Source organism: Perna viridis, chromosome 2 (genome assembly GCF_037379345.1).
Source record: "Perna viridis isolate PV_CMFRI_1.1 ecotype Kerala chromosome 2, ASM3737934v1, whole genome shotgun sequence".
Lineage (NCBI taxonomy): Eukaryota > Metazoa > Mollusca > Bivalvia > Mytilida > Mytilidae > Perna > Perna viridis.
The window spans coordinates 7265674-7291465 of record NC_142446.1 but is presented as its reverse complement, the minus strand read 5'-3'; the positions used below and the strand labels follow the sequence as shown (position 1 = coordinate 7291465).

General features: G+C 32.3%; 1 protein-coding gene across 1 annotated transcript; it reads left to right on the top strand.

Annotated features, from left to right (window-relative positions):
- The first annotated feature begins 42 nt into the window (after nucleotides 1-42).
- LOC148623493 (DNA-directed RNA polymerase III subunit RPC6-like) lies at nucleotides 43-23953 on the top strand. Its single transcript, XM_088565336.1, has 9 exons — nucleotides 43-200; nucleotides 4764-4881; nucleotides 5941-6008; nucleotides 7633-7700; nucleotides 8683-8795; nucleotides 10518-10661; nucleotides 19947-20054; nucleotides 23377-23565; nucleotides 23825-23953. Exons 1-9 carry the CDS (start codon nucleotides 46-48, stop codon nucleotides 23900-23902), a joined length of 1041 nt encoding a protein of 346 aa, XP_088421462.1. The 5' UTR covers nucleotides 43-45; the 3' UTR covers nucleotides 23903-23953.
- Nucleotides 23954-25792: the final 1839 nt, after the last annotated feature.

Genomic DNA, 25792 nt, shown 5'->3' with positions numbered 1-25792 from the left:
GAATCTCTTTTAGTATATATTCACATATATATTTTTTATTCTGACATGTATCTTCATTGCAGAAATAAAATCACCTGCAACATCCGGTTTTACTTTCGGTTTTATCTCCGTTCTTATGGTACATGTACATGTAGAAGAATGGCATCAGCAGCCATAAGTGTAAACGAGGATCAACCAGAGATTCTGAGTTTAGAAGCAAGGTAAGAATTTGTCTGTAATTCCGTTTCCCCTGTTATATGAAACAGGTGCTAACTGAAGAATGTTTTTAAGTAAAATTATGAGGGCCATGAAAATATGGCTGCCTCCCCCCTAAAAAGGGTAATTTTAGTACTAATATTTAGTAAAATTGAACAACTGAGGAAGTGCTTGAAAATAAACAATAAGAAATTATCATTGAAACTGAATATAAAGGTAATTTCGACTTTTGTTATTTCAAGCCATCATTAAAGGCACTGATTTGTTTCCAACACACAATCTGAAAAAAAGTGTAGCAGATTACACGTTCTATATCTACAATGAATTTTGTCATAAAACATTCTTACCATGGACCTCCCATTCTTTTTTTTTTGATAAACATGTCTGTTCTTGGTGGAATATCATTTTAGCTTACCCACATGGCAAATTTTGAGTTCCACATTTGTGAAAAACCCATGCATTGCAATTTTGCAGGGGAAAGTCGCCAAATTGTTGCAATTTTAAATATGTATGTGTTGAATATGAAGGAAAAAATCAGTTTAAACATCCTGTTAAAATTAAAAGTATTCATGCATCTAACAATATATACAAATTGTATCATACTTGAAAACTGTTGTATTTTAATAGTATTTTAATAAAAAGATCTTTGTATTTTGTACATGTATATATTCATTTATATATTATTTATGTTTGTGATAATGAATGCATAGAAATTGTATAAAAGAAGGAAGTTTTGAATGATGCTAAAGTTTTCCTTTCCTCGTTTGTCTACCCCGGACTTGACCTTTTATGAGCAACTGGTGGGTGTTTCTAGAAAAGCAGAGGACCTTACCCTACCGGTGCACCTGGTCCATGCTCCCAGTTTTTAGTGGAGTCCGAGTTGCTCTTTTGCTTTTGTTATTTTGTATGTATGATTTTAGTTACTTTATGTTCTTTGTTGTGTATATCTGTTTTCCATTACTGGTCTTTGTCCCTGGATTACATTCTTTTGATTACCACTATAACCATGGTTCCCTTGATAACTCTTTCAAGAATAAGCTACACTGAATATGTAATTGGTGGTTATAAGAAAAATAGCATTATTCAAAATTTTTATGACCCGTTGAATAAATCAGTTTTCATGGTGCAGATGGATACACCATAACGATCCACGAGTTCATGATGATGACCATAAAACTTCTGTAGTAATTACTTCAATCTTGTAGCAACAGAAGCCTTTTTTTTTTTTTTTTTAAGTAACGAATTATGTGCTCATTATGTAGAAATTTCTTTTTTCATCATATGCCTAATGTTAAAACATTTTTTTCTCCAATGAAGTTTATTAGAGTTTTCCTTATTTTTGGTCTAAAGGTAAGTAAATCAAATTTATTGCTATTGGTAATCATATGGTCCATACTTTTGTCTAAAAAGTAGTTCCTGACAGCTATTATTTTGTTGTTGAAAATACAACCCTTTTTTACAGGCCATATATTATTGAATTGGACCTTTGACAACATGTTAAGCCATAGCAGGACTTTATAATATTGATACTGTCAACTATTATTTGATCATTTCTGTGGTGTCTATTTAATGCTGCAGGTTTTTGTATTAGTGTGTATAAGGTACACTCTGTTTTATTCATTGCTTGTTTATAAACTTCATAAACCTTTGAAATAATACAGTGTTAAACTAGGAAGATTTTGCTATATACTAATCAATATTTATAAGGAAATGAAATTTTAATGATTTTTTTGTTATTTATGGATATATGGGTTCATATGAACCTTGATAAAAAGATATTTATCTTTCATCTCTCAACAATGATATGAGGCAGGGTAAACCTGTAAGAGCCTAATAATAATAAGTTGGAGAGGCTTTATTTATATTTATGTAAACTATAAAAAAAACTTTGATGAGTCCTAGTAGATTAAGCAGATAGACTCTCCGAAAATTGTTTCATGGAAATGATGCTTGGAACATACAGGATTTATGTAGATTTGTTAAACTGCATTAGGCTGAGCTACATCAATAGATATTTATTGAATTGTGTAAGTAAGAAAGTAATTATTATAAACTAAACTAATGAGATAACATGACTGAAACAATCTTGTGGAAAACAATGGAAGGAGGTGAAATATCAAAACTCTTTTCACATGCAGGAACTGTCAGCACCCCTGCTGTGCATGATATGCTGTCATACATAATGTACAAGGAAAGTAATAAAATTCCAAATTGTATCCCTTGTTTCTTCACATATTGCTACAAGCAGAGTTGTTTTAAAAAAATGGAAGGAAAATTGCACTGTGACTTACGAATATAAAGCCCGAATGCACTCCAATCTTTAGTAATACCTGAAACACTCCAGTGATCTCCTGAGGGCCAAATAGCATCACATTGCGCTGATGCTATATTTTTTATCAGGAATTGCTATCCAAAAAAAATTTTCATAGAGTCCAGTACAAATGTGATTCTATAAATTGTAGTTGCAAGATGCTATATTGCGATTCAGGGGTTATCAGGATGCTTTCTATAAATCTTATGGAGGATACTGCACTTCTGAAGAAACATAAGTTTATACCACTTTTTTAGGTCAAATCTTTGTCTGTCTTTCCAATGTTTCATTGTGGGATCATGGCATTGCTGAGGTTTGAGAGAAATCTTGTGCCAGAAACCCCTTAAATAAACCATCTTGCAGAATTGTTTTGGAGCTTATAGTATATTAGATCATTAATTTTTAAATTTAACGATATTGGATCCCTCTGCTTAGATCCCTTCAGGAACATATGCATCTTATCCCTTTCGTGAAGTTAACAAATAATTTTGTTGTAAACTAAACCAATAAACACTAACAAAATATGTTAACTTGTACATTGTCTCTGTTGCTTATTGTCTAACATCTCAGACACAAATGTCTAATTATAAAAAAATGTAAGCTCAAGTCCACCCACTGGTCTTCAATATATGGGAAGGGAACCTTCAAACCACAGGGCAGGCTGCAGCTGGCCCCAAAAGTATTCTAAGATATTTTTCATGTTGATAAATGCCATGATATTTTAAATGGTAACACTCAGTGAAGATTAAATGTTGGTCCTTAATGTGAATTTCAGATTTGATTATTTAAAGTGAATATTTCATGTTATTGGCAAATATTGCCAATAGTGATTACAGTCTTATTACAACTTTGTATTAGTCTACACAAATATCCATATTGCTGTAATAAAAAAAAATCTTCCACTCTCATCCAACTTTTCTGAAAAACTAGGGTAGGGGGGACAAATTTTATTCTATGTTTTTTTTATTTTTGCTACAGTTTCATGTGTGCCAAAGAACTGGTATTGTTCTTATCATTATCTGTCTGTGCTTAGTGATTGACTTTTACAGCACAAATGTGTAGAGCTTTGTGGAGGTATATGTGTCCACTGCTACACCCATACCAGATTTCACTAACTTGGAACCATTTTTAATAGCAGGAAAACAGTTATGATGACTTACAAATCCGAAATTACTAAATTGAGATTATTTTTTACTGGGACTGGACAGGCCACAAAAAATTTGAGTCAGGGATCATTTTTCCAAAGCATTTTGGAAATTAAAAAAAATTGGGGCTGGCATAAAAAATTGGCTTGGGTAGGGATGAGAATCTAGGATTTTGTTTATTATGGCCTTAAGTCCATTTTATGATTATATTCTGTTAGTATTTGATAGTTTGAAAGAAAGGCAATAGAGTTGTCTTTTCCTTACCCAATTGTTGTCATAAAAAAGATTATTCTTAAAAACTGACACTTCACTCTCAAAGCATAGGGGTTATAAATGCTGTTCCATTCATCATAATTCTTTCAAAACTACAACATATAACTCATGCAAAGCTTTCAGATTAAATTGGCATCTTTCAGTATTTTGAAAATGGTAAAGGAGGGAAAATAACAAAATATTTAGATTTTTTTACGAAATGACTTTTATCTTAAGTATTAAAACAAACAAAAAACAACAAAAAAGTAAAAGGAAATGATTATGAAATTATTTAAAAAAACCTATGGCTGTTGGCTGTGTCATTGTGCCTTCTGACACAGAGGGCTGTGTTAATGTGTCACATAGGAGGAGATAGTTATGTTTGGGTTTTAGTGTTAGAGTTAGGGTTAATGATTTTGGCAAAGGTAAGGCTAAAGGTAATTGTAAGGGTACTGAGTTGGGATTTGGAGTTATGTTTTAGGATTAAAATTTAGGGCAAGGGTTTAGGGTTAGGTTTAGGGTAATGTTAGGAGTTAGGATTAGGTAAAGGGTCGAGGGTTAGGAATAGGGAATTATGATAGCAATAAGTGTAAATGTCATATTTTAACATTAAAGACTGTTTCAGTGTGCCAGATACATGTATCACCATTGTGCCAACTTTTGTCAATGATTTGATGTTTCAATGTTTCAATATGTCGATGCTTCAATGTGTTGGTGTGTCAATGTTTAAATTTGTCTATGTGTTGAAGTGTTGATGTGACCATTTTGCTATTTTTATAGATTCAAAGTAGAGAACTACATGTACTTGGTCTGTATATGCCAGTTGATCAGATATTTGTATTAATTAATTTTTTTTTCAGAATTATAGAACTGTGTCAGGACCAGATAGATGGAATTACTGATGCTATTATTATGAAAGATTTACCAGACTGCAGCCCACAACAGAGGGTTACTGCTATAAATAGGTTGTTATCTACAGTAAGTAAAGATTAATGCATACAATTTGCATATTCATTCATGCACAGTAGTGGATCCAGATGAGGGTGCAGGGGGTTGGCACCTCCACGTTTTATTGGAAAAATTGTCATTTTCATGTGTAAAATTGACAAAAAAATGGCAAATAATGTCCTAGCATCCCCTTTTTTTCTGAGAAACCCTGGCTGGTACCCTTCCTTTTCAAAGTGCATGGATCTGCCCCGATGCATACTTCATGTTGATCATTTTTCATATAAATGAAAAAGTGAATTACATTATTACACTCCCCTTTAATTTGATAACACAATGTCATGCAAATGTAAGGTTGTCCATTGATTACACAATGTCATTGACTATGTAACATTGATTACCAATGTCATACAAATGAAACATTGATTGCACTATGCCTTGATTACAATGTCCTACAAATGTAACCTTGATTGAAGTGTCATACAAATGTAACCTTGATTGAAATGTACTACAAAATTAACAGGGGTTACCACTGTCATATAAATGTAAGATTGATTGCACAATTTCATTCAAATGTAACACTGATTATGCAATTTTTTTTCAAAAGTAATCTTTATATACAAAATGTAATCTTGATGTACACAGTTCCATACAAATGTAATCTTTATATACATGATGTTATACAAATATAACATTGATACAATGTCATACCAATGTAACAATGATACAATGTCATACAAATGTAACATTGATAGGATGTCATACAAATGTAATTTTGCTTGCCAGTGTCATACAAAAGTAACCTTGATTACAAATGGTATACAAATTTAATTTTTATATACACAATGTCATATAAATGTAATCTTGATATGTTATGAAAATGTAACCTTGAAACATGAAGTCATACCAATCTGCATGTACCTGCTACCATCTTTAAATTATCTTATTAGGAAACCATAGATGAAACTGTTTCAAGCCCAATTCAATAACGATTTTTTTAATAGTCAACTTAAATTGGCCTATTTGTATTTCATAGTTGTATAAGCATTTTACATAAAATTAAGTAAAAGTGTTATGTATTTTCTGTTTCAGGGGAAAATTGATCTTCTGAGAAGTGGGAATAAACTCATTTATAAACTGAAAGATCTTGATGTAGCTGGGTTTGTCTTTACTTACTACATGTACCATAACAAAAATTTGTAACACATAAGTCAGCTTTTGTCACAAAGAATAATTAAGTAGCACTCCAGCTAAGAATCATGCAAAATGTGATACATAGTTGGAAAGCCTACATATTTTTATTTTTGATATTTTGTTTAAAATGCTTTAGTAAACAGAAATTAACATTTTGTTTTTCATATAACCCATGCTCATAAGAGATAAAAATTGTATAGAATGCACTGTAGAATTCGAAAGTAATGGAGATAACTCTGTAAATGACACTCACATACAATAGAATCTATTGGATTTTCAATGTTGATTATCTCCTAAGAGCAGGCAGATATGAATGAATAATTACACATTTCATAATATAGACCCGTAAAACAACTTAATTACAAAAAAAAAATATGTAGCCTTTTTTTGGGGTGTGTCACATTTTTCAGATTTTGTATGATTCTTACAAAGACAGCTACTTAATACATTTGAAGTAAATCTAAGAAACAAGAAAAAAATGTACATACATGAATAGGTTGTATGGGAAAAAATGTACATACATGAATAGGTTGTATGGGAAAACAGATCATGTAAGGTTATCCAATGAAGAAGTGTAACAAAGTTGTCTAGGGAAGAAGTGCACATTATAAAACAAGGATGTCCATGGAAGAAGTGCACATTAGCACATTATGAAAGTAGATTTTCCAGGGAAGTAGTGATTTTTATGAAACAAGGTTGTCCATGGAAGAAGCACAAATTTTAGAACAAGGCTGTCCAGGGAAGAAGTGCACATGATAAAAGAAGGCTGTCATGGGAAGAAGTGCACATTATAAAATAAGGTTGTCCAGGGAAGACGTGCACATTATAAAACAAGGTTGTCTATGGAAGAAGTGCACATTATAAAACAAGATTGTCCACAGAAGAAGTGCACATTATAAAACAAGGTTGTCCAAGGAAGAAGTGCACATTATAAAACAAGGGTATCCAAGGAAGAAGTGCATATTATACGACAAGGTTGCTTGGAGAAGAAATGTGCATAGAATAATTTTGTTTAAGAGAAGAAATGCACATTATGAAATAAGATATCTTGAGAAGATATGTGCATAGAACAATGCTGGATAGAAGTATCGTTTAATGTCCTATGGCAGATATTATAAACCTTTTCAAGATAATTTCAAGTCTTCAGTGAGTCTCAGCCAGTTTATGGTAAAGAAAACAGATTTTACAGCATAGGTTAAATAAGTGCATTGATCATAATGACATTAAGACCACAACTGATGTTAGCAACTTAAGTGCTATGTACAACATAAATACATAAGGCCATGTTTGATCTAATAACATAGGTTTATATATAATTATAATGAAATAAAGTTTGTGGATGATTGATCACAGAGAAAACATGTTGTACATGTTCCAGCTGAGGTCATTTCTGTAATGACATTGAAGTCATGGTTAATGAAGTTTGTATTTTGGGAAGGCAAATATGTTGCCTTGTCTTCTCTTCAAGTATACAATCTTCTCTGGCCATTGTTACAGATTCTCTTTACTTTGTTTTACATGTGCTGATTCTAAATTTTCTTATTTGAATTTTCTTTTACAGTACTGAAAACGAGTTTTGTAAATTGACAGGTTGACAAAGGGTTCAGATCATCAAGAGAAAGTTGTTTATCAGATCATTAAGGATGCAGGTAATAAAGGTAAGTTAAACTATATAATGGTACATACATGACTATATTATATTACATAATCATACTATAGTCATGTATATACCTGGTTAAGAATTGACACATTGATGTGACCACAGGGGCTTGCTCCCACTATCAAATGCAGTCCCACTAGTATATAACCACAAAAAGAGTGATCCTAGATTTGGGGATACCTAGCTTCAACTCAATTTTTGTTTCTAATAAAATCGAATATATCACTATTTACTGCTCAGCAATTACTTGACAAATGATGAATCTAATAAATAAAGACAGGTGCCACAATCAAATACTCCTAATCAAATCAACACAATAATTTAAACATTCAAACTCCATATTTCTGGACCGAAAGTGAAACTAATGCAACCTTGACATCGCTGCACATTTGATAATGGAAACAAGCCCCTGTGATGTGACATTGCCATCAGTGTCATTGGTCATGTATGTACCTGGGTGTGACATTGTCATCAGCGTCATTGGTCTTGTATGTACCTGAGTGTGACATTGGTATCAGTGTTGTTGGTCATGTATGTACCTGGTGTAACATTGTCATCAATCTCATTGGCCATGTATGTAAATTGGTGCGACTGTCATCATTCTCAAAGAATATTCTTGCCTTACTTCTCTCATCATTTAATTCTATTTATGCCACCCATAGCCCAAATTCCTTGATTGGCTCTCTTCTAATCTGAAATACATATAACTTCACTTACCCATACTGGTAAGTCATGGGTACACTTGTAAAATATGCTGTGGAATTATTGTTTAAATGTTTGTTGTAAAGGTATATTTAAGGGGTTCAGGAGGTCATTTTCTAGGTCAAAAGATGGAATTATGATCCTTTAAGTCAAAGGTCAGGGATTGAATGACATAGTTATTCATTATTTTGTGAGGTTTGTAGATCTTATAATGATTTATAAATGTGAAATGTTAGATGACATGAATTAACCATTTATATTACTTTTTTATTCTATAGGAATATGGATTCGGGATATAAGATTTAAGTCTAACCTTCTTTTGACACAAGTGAACAAGATACTGAAGAATTTAGAGAGTAAGAAACTGATTAAAGCTGTTAAATCTGTTGCTGTAAGTAAACATTGTTTTGCAGTACATATTAGAGAAAAAAGAGGAAATGATGAATTTGCCAAACAAGAACCAAACCAAACTGTGAAAAAAAAACAAAAAAAACAACCAAAGGCAGTCTATGGGCCTTCAATGAACAGTGAGAAATGTCCCACACCCCCAGTCTGCATTTAGCTGGACCCTGAAGTGACCAATATACTGGTTCAGTAAATTGGTCATTACCCTAAAACTTATTCAGTGTCAATGAAGGCTCGAGACTGGACAGGCATAATAGATGCATCAGGGTTGAATTAGTTTGATGGAGTCCCATCCCTCCCTCTTCCTCTAGCTAATGCAGACAACAAGATACTCAACAATACACAATCAAACTCAATTCAAAAGAGGTCTGTGTAAAGAACTGATGAAACCTAGCATAAAACTATTAACATTCAGTAATAGAAGTTACTGACATGCTAGCTCAAGACCACAATTTATTGATTGAAAGATTATGCTTCACCTCATAGCACATGAATCATAACACTTCCCAAGTAAAATGTTTTAGTATAATCATTATAATGATATCATAAATTATGATAGAGAGAATAACCTATAACATGCTTTTAAACAGATTTTTAACTTTGAATCACCTTGTCAATCCCCTGGTCTGAATTTCCTCGCTATTTTTGCATCTCCCAATGAAAGGATTGATTTCAATTTTTGTTGTCTGGCTTTTTATAGATATGGCATACGTTTAAGGAGTTTTGGGTGTTGTCTGATATAAATTTCCTGTTTCATGCAACTTTTCCATTTTTCTCTATATGGAATGATAGAGATAACTTTCTTCACAAATATCTCAGCTTCCAATGGACAGAATGATTTCAAATTTGGTATATGGCTGCATATAGACTGGGCATACATTGTTAAATGATTGGCTGCTGTCTGATATCAGCATCTTGTACAAGTGGGCATATACCAAGCAGGACAACTTTATGTTGTAAATTAAAGAAGTTTTTATGAAGGCATTTCTATTTTTGTACTTTAACAATTTTGAAAGTATTATTGTATACCACTGTTCATCCATCAGTCCACCATCAACACTTCTTACAATTTTTCAAAAGTGCTTTAAGCCATTTAAAACAAAACTTTGGTCAATTGTTTATATTGATGTAAGAAAGCTCTGTTTAATTTTACATTAATTTTGAACATTTAGTTTTTGAGTTATAGGACGATTTATATATATATTTTGATTTTATGTTTTTGATTTTTGGCATTTATTCATAAAAAAATACAAATTAAAATACAAAAATTGGCCAGTGTTAGAAATTTGCATTCACCATGTATCAATCATGTGTAGATTATAAAAATATTGGAAATGTTTTGAAGCATATTAAAATGGCTTTTTGTGTCTAGCAAATATCATCAAAAATGAAAAATATAGGGACTTCAAAACACTTAATGTTTGGTATATCAGCCCACGGGCGTATCATGTGCTTATGGCTCGACTGTTTATTTATCTTGATACTAATTACAAAAACTGTCAAGTTCAAGATCAATTTTATAATGTGAATAGCATAATTTGGAACTTTGGAGAATGTGCAATGTCAACAATTAGGTTTGATTTTTGATAAATGGAAGTTATAATCTATATCTATTGTGTGAAACTCCACACAATATTTCTGATTATTATTTTACTTTACAGTATTTAATGTATCTGTAGCAATAATTCAAGCCTTATATGTTTTATAGCAATCTAAGAAGAAAGTATATATGTTGTATGATTTGGAGCCAGCTCAGTCTGTTACTGGGGGAGCTTGGTACAGCGATCAAGATTTTGAATCTGAGTTTGTTGAAGTGCTCAATCAACAATGTCATAAGTTCCTGGAGCAAAGAGTATGTATGATGATTTTAGGGGTGATAAATAGATTACCAAAATTGCTGGACAATCTCAGTGATAAAATTGATAGGCATGGTTGAATGCTTAGGTTGTTTTTGGGTGTTATGACCTGAACTGTTTAGGAATAAGGGTCTATGAAAGACCCCCCAAAAAAATAGCGTGAGTAAAGGTGTGTTGATTTTTCTAAAAATTTACAACAAAGTTCCATACCACAAACGAAGGTTTTGATCAATTATGTGGTTTTGACCATAATTATGGAGGACTAAGGGGCCAACCAGAGTGTATGGATCTTTATGTACTTTTGGGTTCCACATCAACTTCCTGTTTACTGGAACAATTTTGTTGCTTATGAAAATTTTAACGTTTTATATTTTTTATATGAAAATATATAAATCTAAGGGAATCTTTTTATAGAATGATTTGTAATTCAGTATGCAGCTTTATCTTGATGAGTTGTAAGCTTTTTGGATCAGTTCCTATTTGCTTGAATGATTTGTTGCTAATTTTTTGGGGTTTTGTAAATTTTGTAAAATTTTGTCACAAAAATCTCAGCAATCCTTCATGGTAATGTTAAAGGTTTATTTGAACCTTCATTTGGATTGATTTTATTATGTTTCTTATTTATATTGTTTCAAACTATTGCTAAATGCATCATTCAATAACTGTTTATTGTCCCTTTTAATTTTAGGGATGATTTGGCATCCATGTCTTATGGATACATAACTTCTAAATTTTATACACTTGTCTTTCTAGATGAAACATATAATGGTATACCAGTGTCTGTCCTTTCCTCTGTTGTTGACACTGCACAATAACTAAAAAATGCTGCCACCAATTTTTGTGTAGCTTTGTGGTTTTTTGTTTGTTTTTTCTGTTGATGTGAGCTCCCTTTTGATTTTTGTTTATCCCATCACAGGAAGTGTGAGGTATTATGTGACCCACCAAAAAATAGTATATCCATCCATCCATTTGTCCATTCCCTGGCAGTTTCCAGATGATAACTTAATAATGGATCAATTAAATTTTTTCAAACTTTGCTGATTTGTTCAGCAGCATTAAATCTATTACAAATGTATATAGTTTTGGCTATTTTAAACATTTTGCCTTCCCTTTTTTTCATCATCCCCTTTTTTTCACCATAACGTTGTGGGGTATCACTTAATGTTCCATTAATGCCCTACTTTTGACCTTTCTTATTTGGGTATAGTTAACAACATACTGTTAAGATGGCAATTGTATTTGCTGGGTCAAATATTTTGCTTTGGTGTAAATTTCAACAGTATAATGTCTGAATGTCTTAAACAGTTAAAAAGGAAATTTATTGCTTGAAGATTATTTTTGATGATGTTTTATGATCATGGATGTAGCTTTAAGTAAATAAGTTAAATTTTAACTGAATATGATAAAAAAAAAAAGCAACTGAAAAATTAAGGAAGTTTTTATTGAGTTTATCTCCATAGGAAACAAAATTTCAAAATCTTTTTAATATTGGTGTTTTGGGTGAGTATTAATAGTCCTTTTCATATTTACGAAAAGCAAACCATTTTAGCATGTTTTTCAAAGGGACATAACCCACTAACATCCAATAACCTGGTCGGCAGTCTCATTTGATACAAGGGAAAATAATGAACATTTTTATTGGAAGTCTAAACTAATTTCACTCTGGTAAGTACCTGAAAGGTTTGAAATAAGTTATTTAAAAGTATCCAAGTACTTACCATTACCAAGTATTATAAATTGAATACTTAAATTTGAAGTCTACTGCTGTCCATTGCTCCAATTTGACAGTTAACCAGTCTGTCGGACGACAGATTTGTAGAAAGTTATTCCCCTTTGCTTAAAATCTTAAAAAACGAAGCCAAAGTCGGGAATATGAAAAAGGGCTATTCCCACTGTGGAAATCATACACTCAAGAAATATATGTTTTTTTAACCATAGGAAGTGATTCTAGGGTTGAAAATATTTATGCATTAACAGTTTTTTTAATATTTTGCTTGTGCCACAAATGCATAATGCCCTATGTGAGAAATTGTTTTGTGAAAATAAACAAGTCTGGTCAACATTTCCGATAACACAACACAAATAAGATGGCAGCTGGACTAGTCAACTAAAAATTTGCTCTGCATTTTGTAAAAGGATCAGGAATCGGTATGAGAATCTGCATAAAAAGTATACTAGCATGTGCAGAAATTATTGGAGTATGTCTGTCTTTAAATTTCTTGAAGACTGAACTGACTGAAAAGGATATTTGTAAAACTTTGGCTATTTATTAGTAAAATTAGTGAACAGTGTTTAAGATACTGTTGGATTATTTGGATTATTGGATTTATTGAGTCTACGAACAGTTGTAGATTTTCAACCTAGTTGGAATGCCTAGAGGAGGAGATAATAATAGCGATATAACAGTTCAACAATTACTGGTATTAAAGAAACCTGATAAATCTAAGCCTAAGGACAATAAAAATCCTGACCTTCAAACAAAGAACTACTAAATAAAAGGTTGGCAAGTGAACTTTCATTTTATAAAAGTGTTGATTTGAAATCAATTCAGAATGATCTAGATTAAACCTGGACTTAAACATGTATTGAGAAAGTCTGACCAGGCCTCACATGTCAAAAAGAATGACATGATTGAAAGTATAGTTACAACTAGTTGAAACAATGAAACAAATAAAGGGAGAAATTTGACAGGCAAACAAAATGTATTGCAGAACTTAGACAAGAGAATGAGAACATTAGAGAAATGATAGTCCATTTAAAAAAAACAACCTTTGAGCTAAGTCAAGTAGCCAATGACAATGAAATAAAATCAAAATAATCAATAGAGATATTCAACTATAATGAACAATATTCAAGAAAACTCACCATCAAGGTCATAAATTATAGAGATTGTGAAGGAAAAGTTGGGTGTTGCAGTACAACCATCAGAAGTACAGGCAATCCACCTTATTCCTGCCCCGTGCAGGTCCGGGTGTTAAAAGAATAGGCCTGCAGCAGCGCTAAGCTTGTCATAAAAGGCGACTTAATAGTGCTCAGAAACCTAGCCGGGGGCTAGGCGCTCTGCCCACAGAGCAACTGGGATGTGTGCCCCAGGTGGTGGAATGGGGTACCCCTGGTGTGTTACATGCTGGGGTTGTCAGGCTATAATACGGAAAACCTGACCGCAAACCACAGTGGTGCACCGTGTTGGGAAAGATGCCACGTTCCTTGCACGTTAAAGAACCCTGCTGTGGTATTCGATAGGAGTAGGAACCTTTGCGCTCCGCCACAGGAGGCTAAATTGCCCGACCTTACCCATCCCCCTTTTTCCAGTGGAAATCAAAATTTGTCGACCCTATTATCCTTGTGACCCATCCTTTTTTTTTCATTTCATGTTCATTTTATCATCCATTTCATGTTCATTGTCTGAATATAGCTGAAATATTGCTGCTCGGACGTTAAACCCCAACAAACAAACAAACAAACCTTATTCTGGAAAGAAAGATCAAGTCAGACCAATTATTGTGATGCTTCTTAACTCTGAAGTAAAAAGTCTAGAGTTATGAAGGAGAAGAAAAACTTAGCCCCAACAACAACATTAAACTGGTAGATGATGTGACGAAGAACAACATGGGGTTAATCACACGACTTTCAGACTCTTAAGAAATTTGACGTGTGGTACTTCTATGGTTGTGTGTATGGACAGAAATCAGGCACATGCAGGAAGATCAACTTATTTGACAATATTAAGGAAAGGCTACATAAAAACAATATCAATGAAAAAGATGACAAACAGTCATAACATTTCACAGCATTCTATGTAATATGTATATCTACATTATAGTATGGAAAGGGGAAAAATTCTAATTTTATTGGTTTATTGTACACAAAATTTACAGGTTTTCCATTTTATCCTCTATTTTCTCGAATTGAATGAGTATGCCATTTTTTAAAATTAAAAAAAATGTTATCTTATCTGGTCAAATTTAATTATTCAAAAGAGTAAAGGGATATAAATTCAGTATTCTATTTCATAATACATTAATTTCTGTGCTCCTTAATTAGTATAAAAGATCCAAATAAACTGCAGCAATTAAGATACAAGTGTCTTCAATCATTTCAACATCTTGAGCAAGGGTGTAGTGTTAGTGTGAGAGTGTTTGTCTTCAATCATTGCAACATCTTGAGCAAGGGTTTAGTATTAGTGTGAGAGAGTGTGTCTTCAGTCATTGCAACATCTTGAGCAAGGGTGTAGTGTAAGTATGAGAGAGTGTGTCTTCAATCATTGTGACATCTTTAGCAAGGGTGTAGTGTTAGTGTGAGAGAGTGTGTCTTCAATCATTGTGACATCCTGAGCAAGGGTGTAGTGTAAATGTGAGAGAGTGTATCTTCAATCATTTCAACATCTTGAGCAAGGGTGTAGTGTTAATGTAAAGAGTGTGTCTTCAATCATTGCGACATCTTGAGCAAGGGTGAAGTGTTAGTGTGAGAGAGTGGATCTTCAATCATGGCGACATCTTGAGCAAGGGTTTAGTATTAGTGTGAGAGAATGTGTCTTCAATTATTGTGACATCTTGAGCAAGGGTGTAGTGTAAATGTGAGAGAGTGTGCCTTCAATCATTGCAACATTTTGAGCAAGGGTTTAGTGTTAGTGTGAGAGAGTGTGTCAGAGTAATGTTCTGTTGTAAATATATTGTGTATTTTTCTAGCTTGATGTTCAACAGTATAATCTTTGATGTTCACTAAAGTGACAGGGGAAATTACTGTTATTTCTTTAAATGTAAGGGGCTTATTTTCTAATTGGAGGGAAAGAATAGATCTGTATAATGGGTGGATGAGAAAAATGCAGGTATCTTTTTCTCCAAGAATCTCACAGTACAAAGGAAATTGTAAAACAATGTGAGGATGAATGGAGTTCAAAAATATTTTATAGTCACTGCAACAGTAGAAGTGTAGGAGTATATGTTATGATTAAAAAGGGTGTTGATATCATTGTTAACAGGTAGCTACATTAGTGATACAAGTGGTAGATATATCATGATGGACTTCACTGTTAAGAATCAAAGATTTACACTTGTATGGTTATAATAAAGATGGACATGAATTTTGTGACAATATTTTGAAAGAGTTAACCTTATTTAGAAACTCTTGCATTTTGTAATGTGGTCATTGGAACTTTGTTCAAGATAAAAATATTGACACATACAATATTGTACTGGATAGGCATCCAAATTGTAGAAAATCTGTTGAAAATATGGAGTAGAATTGACTATTTTTTAATATCAGAAGACATATTCATCACTAAAGAGCATTGATATAAGTACAGGATATAGAACTGATCATTCCATGATATCCTTAAGTTTTTTCAATATCCTTAGAACGAGTGGAAAAGGGTATTGGAAATTCAACTCACAATTTTTACATGGTTATAATTATGTTGAAATGGTTGAAAAATGTATTACAGAAACAATTTTAGAATATCAAATTTCAGGAAACATAGCTGACCATGAAAACATTGTTTTGTCTTGCAACAGCCAATACTTTTTGAAATTTTAAAAAATGAAAATTATAGCATTAACAAATCTAAACATGAAAAGAAGGAAGTGACAGAATTAAATGAAGAAATTGTGATTTAGAGAATGAATATAGTCAGAGTCCTAATGAGCAATTTCTAAATACATTAGCTGATAAGAAGGAAGCACAGAGAAGCAGTTGTAAGAGCTAAAGCTATTGTTATGAAAATAGTGAAAAGTGTCCTAAATATTTTTTAAGTCTTAAAAAAGGAAACTTTATCTCTAAAACTGTTTGTGGACTTATCGATGATCATGGAAATCATCTGTCTACTGCTAATGGGATTTTAAATGAACAAAACTGCTTTTGCAAAAATTTATATTCTTCAAGGTCAAAACATGACAACATGACAACTCTTTTGTCAATCATAGTGTGAAACAGCCTATGAGTGAATCTTGCGAGGGAAATTTGACTTTTGATGAGTATAGTGAAGCATGAAATAACATGTCAAATGGGAAGGTTCTGATCAATTTACCTCTGAATTCTATAAATTTTTCTGGATATTGACATGTTTGTCTATCACTTTCTAAAGTATGGCAATGAATTTAATAGTTTTTCAGACTATCAATACCAGAGTGTAATCACCTGTATACCTAAGGAAGTGAAAGACAGGAGATAAATAGCTAACTGGCGACCTATCAGTCTTCTTAATGTAGATATGAAAAGAAGTTTCCTCAGTACTTGCAAATAGGCTTAAAAATATACTACCCAGCATAATTAGTGATACACAAAAAGGCTTCATGAAAAACTGATTTATAGGAGAAAAGTTTGCTTTATGATCTTATGCATCATCTAGAAGAAAATGATGTGAAAGGGCTCCTTTTACTAATTGATTTCAAAAAAGCTTTTGACTCCATTGAACGGAACTTCATCATTAAAGCTCTGGAAAGTTTTGATTTTGGACCTTCCATTTGTTGTTGATTCACTATACTCTATAAAAAGGCAAGATGATACTTTTTTAACACTTTTTAAAACAACGAAATATCATTCAGGGAATCCTCAAAGATTTTTGAAGCTTTTCATAAAGTTTCAGGCTTAAAAATGAATAACTCAAAAACAAGCAGTTTGAATTGGAAGTAAAAAATAATCTGATTACATTTTATGTAAAGATCACAATCTTAATTGGACTAGCACAGATTTTACACTTCTTGGCATAAAATTTTCATTATGTCTTGGGAATATGATAGAGCTAAACTTTAAACAAAAATTATGTGACATTTCAAAACTATTGAAATGTTGGCAGCGCTGTAAACGTTCTCTTTTAGGAAAGGTCACAGTTGTGAAGTCTTTAGCTTTATCAAAAATTGTACATCTTCTTACATCTATGCCAAACTCAAAAATTTCCATGATGAATGATATCAATAGACTTTTTTACAGTTTTATTTGGGATGGAAAGACAGAAAAGATTAAGAGAAACACTCTGATTGGACATTTTTTTTTATAATGGTTTAAATATGATCCACATTGAGTCTTTTAGTACATACTTAAAACTTATCTGGATTAAAAGAATTATAAATGACAGCTCAGGGATTTGGCAAGATGTTGCAGAAAAACAATATATGTAGTGAGGAGGTTTCAGAATTTCTCAAGCTGAAAAAGAAAAGTTGCTTGAAATTATGGATTTTGTTACAAACACTTTTTGGAGGGATGTTTTAAAAGGTTTATATATTGTCAAATCTGTTATGAATATGAAAATTCATGATATACTAATTTTAGACATTTTGAACTATGCACCAGTACATGACATTCCTAATTTGTAGAATGGAAGGAAAATGATATTGAATGTCTCATTGATTTGATAGATGAAAAGGAAAAAAGATTTTACACTTTCAGTCAGATAAACCAAATTGTTAATACTAAGAATTTCCTTATTCTTTGGAGAATATTGTAAGAGTAGAATTGAGGAAGATGACGACAAATGAGCTTGAATACATTATTACAAAAAACCGTTTTATTGAATAGCTTAGAGGAAGTAAAAGTTTGAAGTATTTATACGTTAGCATGATCAATAAAAAGATTTTTCTTCCAAATCATAGAATAGAAGAATGGCAGAATAAATTACAGATAGAAAATCTTGGAATGAATCTTATATGGGGCTTAAAAACGTTGCAAAATCTTTTATCTAAAAATCTTTCAATACAAGAATTATTCCTACAAACATTTTTTGACATTAAGTTAAATTAGTAAACTCAAGACTTTGTACAATTTGTAAAGGTTATGATGAACATTGAGCATTTGTTTTTTGTTTGTGTTCATGTGAATAATCTGTATCATAACTGTTTTTTGTCAGCTCAAAAAAAGCTCATTCAATAAGAAGGAAATTTTACTTGGTTTTACCAATGAATCCTTACTTCCTAATTTACTCATGATTATTGCTAAAGAGTAATCAAGGGAACCAAGGTTATAGCGGTAATCAAAAGAATGTAATCCAGGGACAAAGACCAGACATGGAAAACAGACATACACAACAAAGAACATAAAGTAACTAAAATTGTACATACAAAGTAACAAAAGCAAATGAGCAACTTGGACTCCACTATAAATTGGGAGCATGGACGAGGTGCACCGGTAGGGTAAGCGTCCTCTGCTTTTCTAGAAACACCCGCCGAGTTGCTCATAAACAGTCAAGTCCGGGGTAGACAAACGAGGAAAGGGAAACTATGACCTGTTGAATAAATCAGTTTTCATGGTGCAGATGGATCCACGAGTTCATGATGACGACCATAAAACTTCTGTAGTGATGACTTCAATTTAGTAGCAACATAACAATATATCTATAAGTTAAAAAAAAACAAAAACAAAAACAAAAATTACTATGGAAGTTTAGATTTGTACAATGGAAGGAAAATTTGTTCCATTAAATCTGAATTGTTTTGGGTCCAGTTAATGTAATTTCACCAACTTCGGTCTGTTAAATATATTGTAGCGTACTTTAAGCAGGCTTATTAACTAAATGTGTATGAAAGGATATGATATTTGTGTTTTTTTTTTATATTTAATGATATGGATGCATGGTATATGTGTCTTTAGTAAGTATTTTTCTTTATTTTTTTTCCAGTTGTAAATTGAGTTATCAATTGAATGTTGTTGGTTGAACTATTAAGTTTGAAATAGTCAGATATAACTATATATATATTAGATCCTTCATACCCTTGAACACCCTAGTCAGGTAGTAATGTTTCAATCCTGACTAGAAAAAAAGATTTTTTAAAAATATTCAGAAAATATGTCTAATGCAAGTATTTTGTTGTGATTGTGTATTCTTTGCATAGGGGAATCAGGTTTATTTTAGCCAATTGTCTGGTAACATATCTTAATATGTATTTCTTGCTTACAGATGCATTAAAGGGTTTTAAAGGAACAGAGTTGTCTTTTGAAATGAGCTTTTACACATAATAATTCATTCTGCCATTTTGTTTACTTAATGCTTTAAAATGGACTCTCAAATAATTCATTTTTTTTTTAAATTCTCTTTACGGATTATAGTTCTAATCTCAATATTTCAGACATCCATATGGTAGGAAAATGGATTTTTCTTTTTAATTTTTTTCTGTTTATAGTAAAAAAAATCTAGACAGTTTGATAAACTGTTGTGCAACAACTTAGCAAATATATATGAGGAGAATGATTTTTACAATGAGTACTTAGGTATATAGTTACCTATTATTCTTCCTATATAACAAATGAAGAACTATTTTTCACCATATAATATGTTTCACTTTTTTTTGTAGGCTACCATTGCCAGAGATACAAAGACAGATCCTATAGCTCAAAGAAATGCTTCATTTACCCCTTTACATGATGTTTGGAAATTCATTTCAGAACTTGGGATAAGCAAGGTAAGTTGCAGAACTTGATATATATATAAAAAGAGAACAGTAATTTTTTTGTTTGAGCCTGCTCTCACCATTTTTATACAGCCTTAAAAAAAATTGGTGTGGTGCTGTCACTGCTGCCGTTGTCTGTGTCGTCGTCCACAGACACTTGGTTTTCATGTAATAAGTTGAGTTTAAATTGGTTGATCTTTATAAAATTTAATACCAAGGTTTTGAACTACAAAAGAGAGGTTTGTATTGAATTTAGGGGTTATGACCCCAAACATTTTAGAATTAGGGGCCAAAAACAAGCATTTCATGGAATTGTAATATATCTGTTCAATAGAAGCATAAGAATGTCTATGATATTCTTTTCCCCAATTGTCAGACTTGCGTTGATTTTAAGGATAAGGATTTGAACTTTTCAGAAATTAGGGGCCAAAAACGGGGAACAGAAACATGCATTTTCCTGATGTCCAGATAATAACTTGGATATTAGTGAATGAATCTTTTTGAAATTGTATTACAAGCCGACATACCAAAAAAGGAAGACTTGGATTGATTTAGGGGTTGTGACAAGTAAGAATAAGGGGCCCCAAAAGGGTCAGAAACAGCTATTTTTTAATTTCTTGACCATAGCTTGTTTATTTCTGGTCTGATTTTGAAATTTTTTTTTTTATTAAATTCCTCATGAAATTCCATTCCTGTGTTTTTCAATAAGATTTCAGAATCTTTTACTGTTACAGTTTTTGAATTATTAGGAGCCAGTGGGGACCACACCCCAAAATTGTATTTTTGGTGCCATTTAGATTTTTTTATTGGATTTGATATGAAAATACCAGCCTCAATACAAGAGCTACAAGAAGTATGCTTAATTACCAAATTAACCCTATCATTTACTATTTTTGAAATAATAAGGTACAAAGCAATCCATGAATCCACCCTGAAGCAGACCTTTATACTTTTGAAAATTGAATTTCATTGTGCAATATTGTGACCAAATGAGTTGTTGTGTTCATAATGAACTGTAAGTTTAGTGTGTCAAAAACTAATAATATGTCAAGTGAACAAATTTTTAAGTGTGGTCATGTCATGCTGCGCACAGCCAAGCTTTATATTTGTTTTGCTTACCTTTTTATAAGACTGCAGTAGTATAGGAGTACCACAAGGTTCTGTACCAAAAAAGGAAGGCTGGGATTTATTTTAGGGGTTGTGTCTTGATAAGGTTAGGTATTACAGGCCAGAAAGGGGTCAGAAAAAGGCATTTTCATAATGTCTGGAGTCTTTGGATAATAACTTGATTAATTGCGAATGGATTTCTTTGACATAGTACCACAAGTTGTTATACCACAAAAGGAAGGCTGGGATTGATTTTTGGGGTTGTGACTCAAACTGTTTATGAATTATAGGCCGAAACAGATGCCAGAAACCTGATTTTTCATGATGTCTGAACAATAACTAGACTATAAGTGAATGACCTTTGTCAAATTGCACCATAGGGTGCCAAACCACCAAAGGATCTGTTTATGAAAAACGGTCAAAAAAGCCTTTTCATGATGTCCTGACATATGAATGGATCTCTTTGAACCATACCACAAAAGGAGTATTTGAATTGATTTTGGTTTTGTGACTTGAACTAATAAAGAATGAGGAGTCGAAAAGGGGCCAGAGTCACGCATTTTCCTGATGTACAGGTAACAACTTGAGTGAAAGTAAATGGATCTCTTAGAAAATTGTATCAAATGTGCCATACTCCCAAAGGAAGGCTGGGAAAGATTAAGGGGGTTGTGCTAATTGAGGAATAAGGGGCCAATGCAATGCAAGTTTTTAGCCAATGTCTTGAAAACCAAAATAGATATAACAATATTTCAGTTGACGAAATGATCCTTATGATAAGGCCAATTTGTTGTGAGTTTTTGCCCCAGAAAGGCAAAAAAATGGCATGAACATTAAACATCGTTGTTACTAAAAAAATAAGACTGTTCACCTTAATACAAATATATAGTTCTTGGTAGAGATTCCTCATACTATGTAAAAAAAACAATTCCAAATCATCTTCCAAACAAACGAAGAAGATGTTTTCAAAATGCTGAAATTTTTTATCGACAACATATTTGTCCAGTGTGGTGGACACATTTTTCAACAAACGGTCAGCATTCCAGTGGGAACAAATTGTGCTCCTCTTCTTGCTGACCTATTCTTTCACTCTTATGAAGCTAATTTTATAGCTGATCTGATTCAAAAGAAGGAACATAATTTGACTAGAACCTTTTTTAACATCAGTTTTAAATGTATGGATGACCCATTATTGTTAAGCAATCCTAGTTTCGGGGATTTTATACATTGCATCTACCCCAAAGAACTTGAGATACAGGATACTACAGACACTTTGAAGTCAGTTTCTATCTTGACCTACACTTAGATATCGATGGAAAAGAAAACTATTGACCAAACTATATGACAAATGTAATGGCTTTTCATTCTGTATTGTCAACTTTCCTTTCATATGTGGGAACATCCCTTCAGCACCTGTGTATTGAGTTCATTTCACAACTCATATGTTATGCCAGAGCTTGCTGTTATGATGTATCAATCTGCACCATGAAAACTGATTTATTCCATGTGTCATAGTTTTCCTTTCCTCTTTAGTCTAACCTGGACTTGACTTTTTATGAGCAACTTGACAGGTGTTTCTAGAAAAGCAGTGGACGCTTACCCTTACGATGCACCATGGTCCCAGTTTTTAGTGAAGTCTGAGTTGTTCATTTACTTTTGTTAATTTGTATGTATTATTTTGGTTATTTCGTTATTTTATGTTCTGTGTTGTGTATGTCGGTTTTCCATGTCAGGTTTTGTCCCTGGATTACATTCTTTTGAATTCCGCTAGAATCTTGGTTCCCTTGATTACTAGTACTCTTTGATGTTTTTAGCCAATATTTGAAAAACCATAATAGATAGGAAAAAACTTTTAATTGATGAAATGATCTTTACAATAAAGCGTACAAAAGTCTATGTGGTTCAATGTTGCAGGAAAACTCCTTGTTAGAGTTATTGCCCTTGAAAAACAAAAATGAACCAGGTGAGGCTCCTGTGAGTTTCTAGTTAAATGGACAGGTCCTATTTTGAAAAATTCATATAATGACATGTAATGACATGGAGTTCATGTTGAATTATTGCATCAATTTGTGTACAAAATATTGGGAAAGTTGGTACTGGTCCTAAAATCAGAGCTGTATCATGCTTGAATATTGTGTCTATCCATACTTAAACCAACTGTTTGGGGTTTGACCTTAACAGTCGTATGAAACATTTTTTGTTATTTTACTTTGGCTATTGCTAATTTTAGGTTCAGTTAAGTAAAGAAGACATTGAAACAATTTTGAACACATTGATATATGATGGGAAGCTGGAAAGGTCCATTGTAGCATCAGCAGGGGGTTCAGGTGACTCCTCAGGACAAACTAAGTTATATAGAGCTGTTAATCCAATAGTAGAAACTACTGGTTTAATGAGAATGCCATGTGGATCCTGCCCTGTAAGTTCTTGATAATTTAAAATATGTGCTTCAAGTATATTGAGGAATTTACATCCAAATATTTATCTCGTATCTAAGTAAAAATATTTTACATAACCATTATCTTAACAAACTGGCAAAACTTTCTCAATCATATTTACATGAAAAGATTGACTAAATCATTATTTTACAAACCTTATGTTTCATTCTGATTAAAACTTATATGGTTTATCATTTTATTGAAACATGTTTAAATACAATAGTTCCTTCTTAATTGCAGGTTTTTGACAGATGTTATGAGGGAGGAGCAGTTTCTCCTACCAACTGCATTTATATGAAGGAATGGCTGGACATCTGATACAAACATGTGTACTGTAATTGTTTAATAAAATGTATTTATAATAACTTATTTATTATTATGTTTTAAATACCGAGATAAACAATTAATACAGCTATAGAAATAATTTGAGTAACAGTAAGAATTATGAGAAAAATTTATGTCATTAACACTAGGAAGGATAATCATACTCAAACAATAAAGTTAAGGATAAGTTTTGATGTGTAAATCTGTGAGTTCATCTGTCTGTCAGTTGTTGTCTTCTCATTGCAACGCCTCTCAAACTACTGAACCGAATTTCATAAAACTTGGTATTTAGATAAAAAAAACAAAACAATATGTAGTTGTGACCAAGAAATTTTAATTTTTTAAACATAAGTCACTGAAGTATCTTGTCATCACAACTCAAACTACTGAATAGAATTTCATGAAACTTGGTATGTTATAAGAAGACAATATGTTGTTGTGCCTATTCTCAAATTTTGTAGGTATTTTGTTTTCTGAAATGCATTACTGAAATAATCTTTCAGTGAAACTTCTCCCATCATGTAGTTGCCTAATTGTTATTATAATAAAAAAAACTGCAAATAATTGTAGTTGTTTAATGGTACCATATTGTCGTTGCCAGCTGTAGACATTTTGTGTCTGTACAATAACTTGGGTATAAGTGTATACATCTTGTACCACTAGGTGACATATCACAAAAGGAAGGCTGGGATTGATTTTGGGGGTTGTGATTTGACAGTTTAGGAAAACGGGGCCAAAAGGCAAATTGAAACATGCATTTTCATTATGTCCGTACAATAATTTGACTAAGTAAATGGATCTTTTTGAAATTGTACCACAGTGTGCCACACCACAAAAGGGAAGCTGTGATTGATAATGGTATGGTGCATTCGTCCATTTCCTTGTCCTTGTCCGCAGCCCCCTTTTTTTTATGGTTAGGGTTCAAAAAGGAGACAAAACGAGTATTTCAATGAATTTTTACTACATAATTGCAGTAAAAGCATATGGATATGCTTATTATTGTTCCACAATATTCTACACATGTACAACTAAGATCAAACAGGGATTGATTATTGGTTTTTTTTTTTCAAGGATTAACTTTGATTGGATTCCTATTTCTGGTCTTAAATGACTTAGTTTTTTTATATGACCTCAAAAAATTTATTATTTTTTGTCTTATTTTGAACATTTGTTATTGAATTTAAAATTTTGTGCAATATAGTATCCTAACCATTTGTTGTGTCTAATGTGTATAAATCTTGTAGTGATTTGAACAGTTTTGGAATAAGGGGCCACATCGAGTCGAAAGTTTATATTATGTCAAGCATTAAATTGTAATTCAAAAATATAGCTATACCAAATTTGAATGGTGTGTCCATACTCCTCCACATGTTCAGGGTTCAACGTCAGTGGTCATAATCAAGCTGCACCCTGCAAAACATTTGTTTATTGTTGCTATTTTATTATAAGATGGCAAAAAAATGAATGGTATTATGTTACGTTGGCATTGTTTCCACGTGATAACTTTAGTTGTAGTTCACTAAACGTCATGAAATTTTCATACATTGGTACTTGCCATGCTTGCTGCTAAGAAAAACTCGCTGGGATCACTGTTTCTTTCCATTTGGCAAAAGGAGCCTATATGTTTATTAAAGACTGATATAGAAGGTAATATAAATGTTTCTCTTTTAATTTTGACTTGTTCTTTTATAAAATGCTGTTTTAAGAATATTCAACAGATTTTAAATAGCGTAAAAAAGCATTATCAGTCTACAGGGGGTCCAAGTGAGGCCACACTCTGAAAATAAAGTTTTCATTTGAATAATGGTATCACCCTGTCGTCTTATCATTGTCGGTGATGTCCATTAACTTAACTTTTGTTGATTTAATGTAATAACTAGAGTG

Bases quoted from the DNA above. Each gene is read 5' to 3' on its own strand.
- LOC148623493 (XM_088565336.1), top strand. From the start codon at position 46: ATGTATCTTCATTGCAGAAATAAAATCACCTGCAACATCCGGTTTTAC. The intron at 201-4,763 runs GTAAGAATTTGT...TTTTTTTTTCAG, and splicing joins ATTCTGAGTTTAGAAGCAAG to AATTATAGAACTGTGTCAGG. The intron at 20,055-23,376 runs GTAAGTTGCAGA...TGCTAATTTTAG, and splicing joins CAGAACTTGGGATAAGCAAG to GTTCAGTTAAGTAAAGAAGA.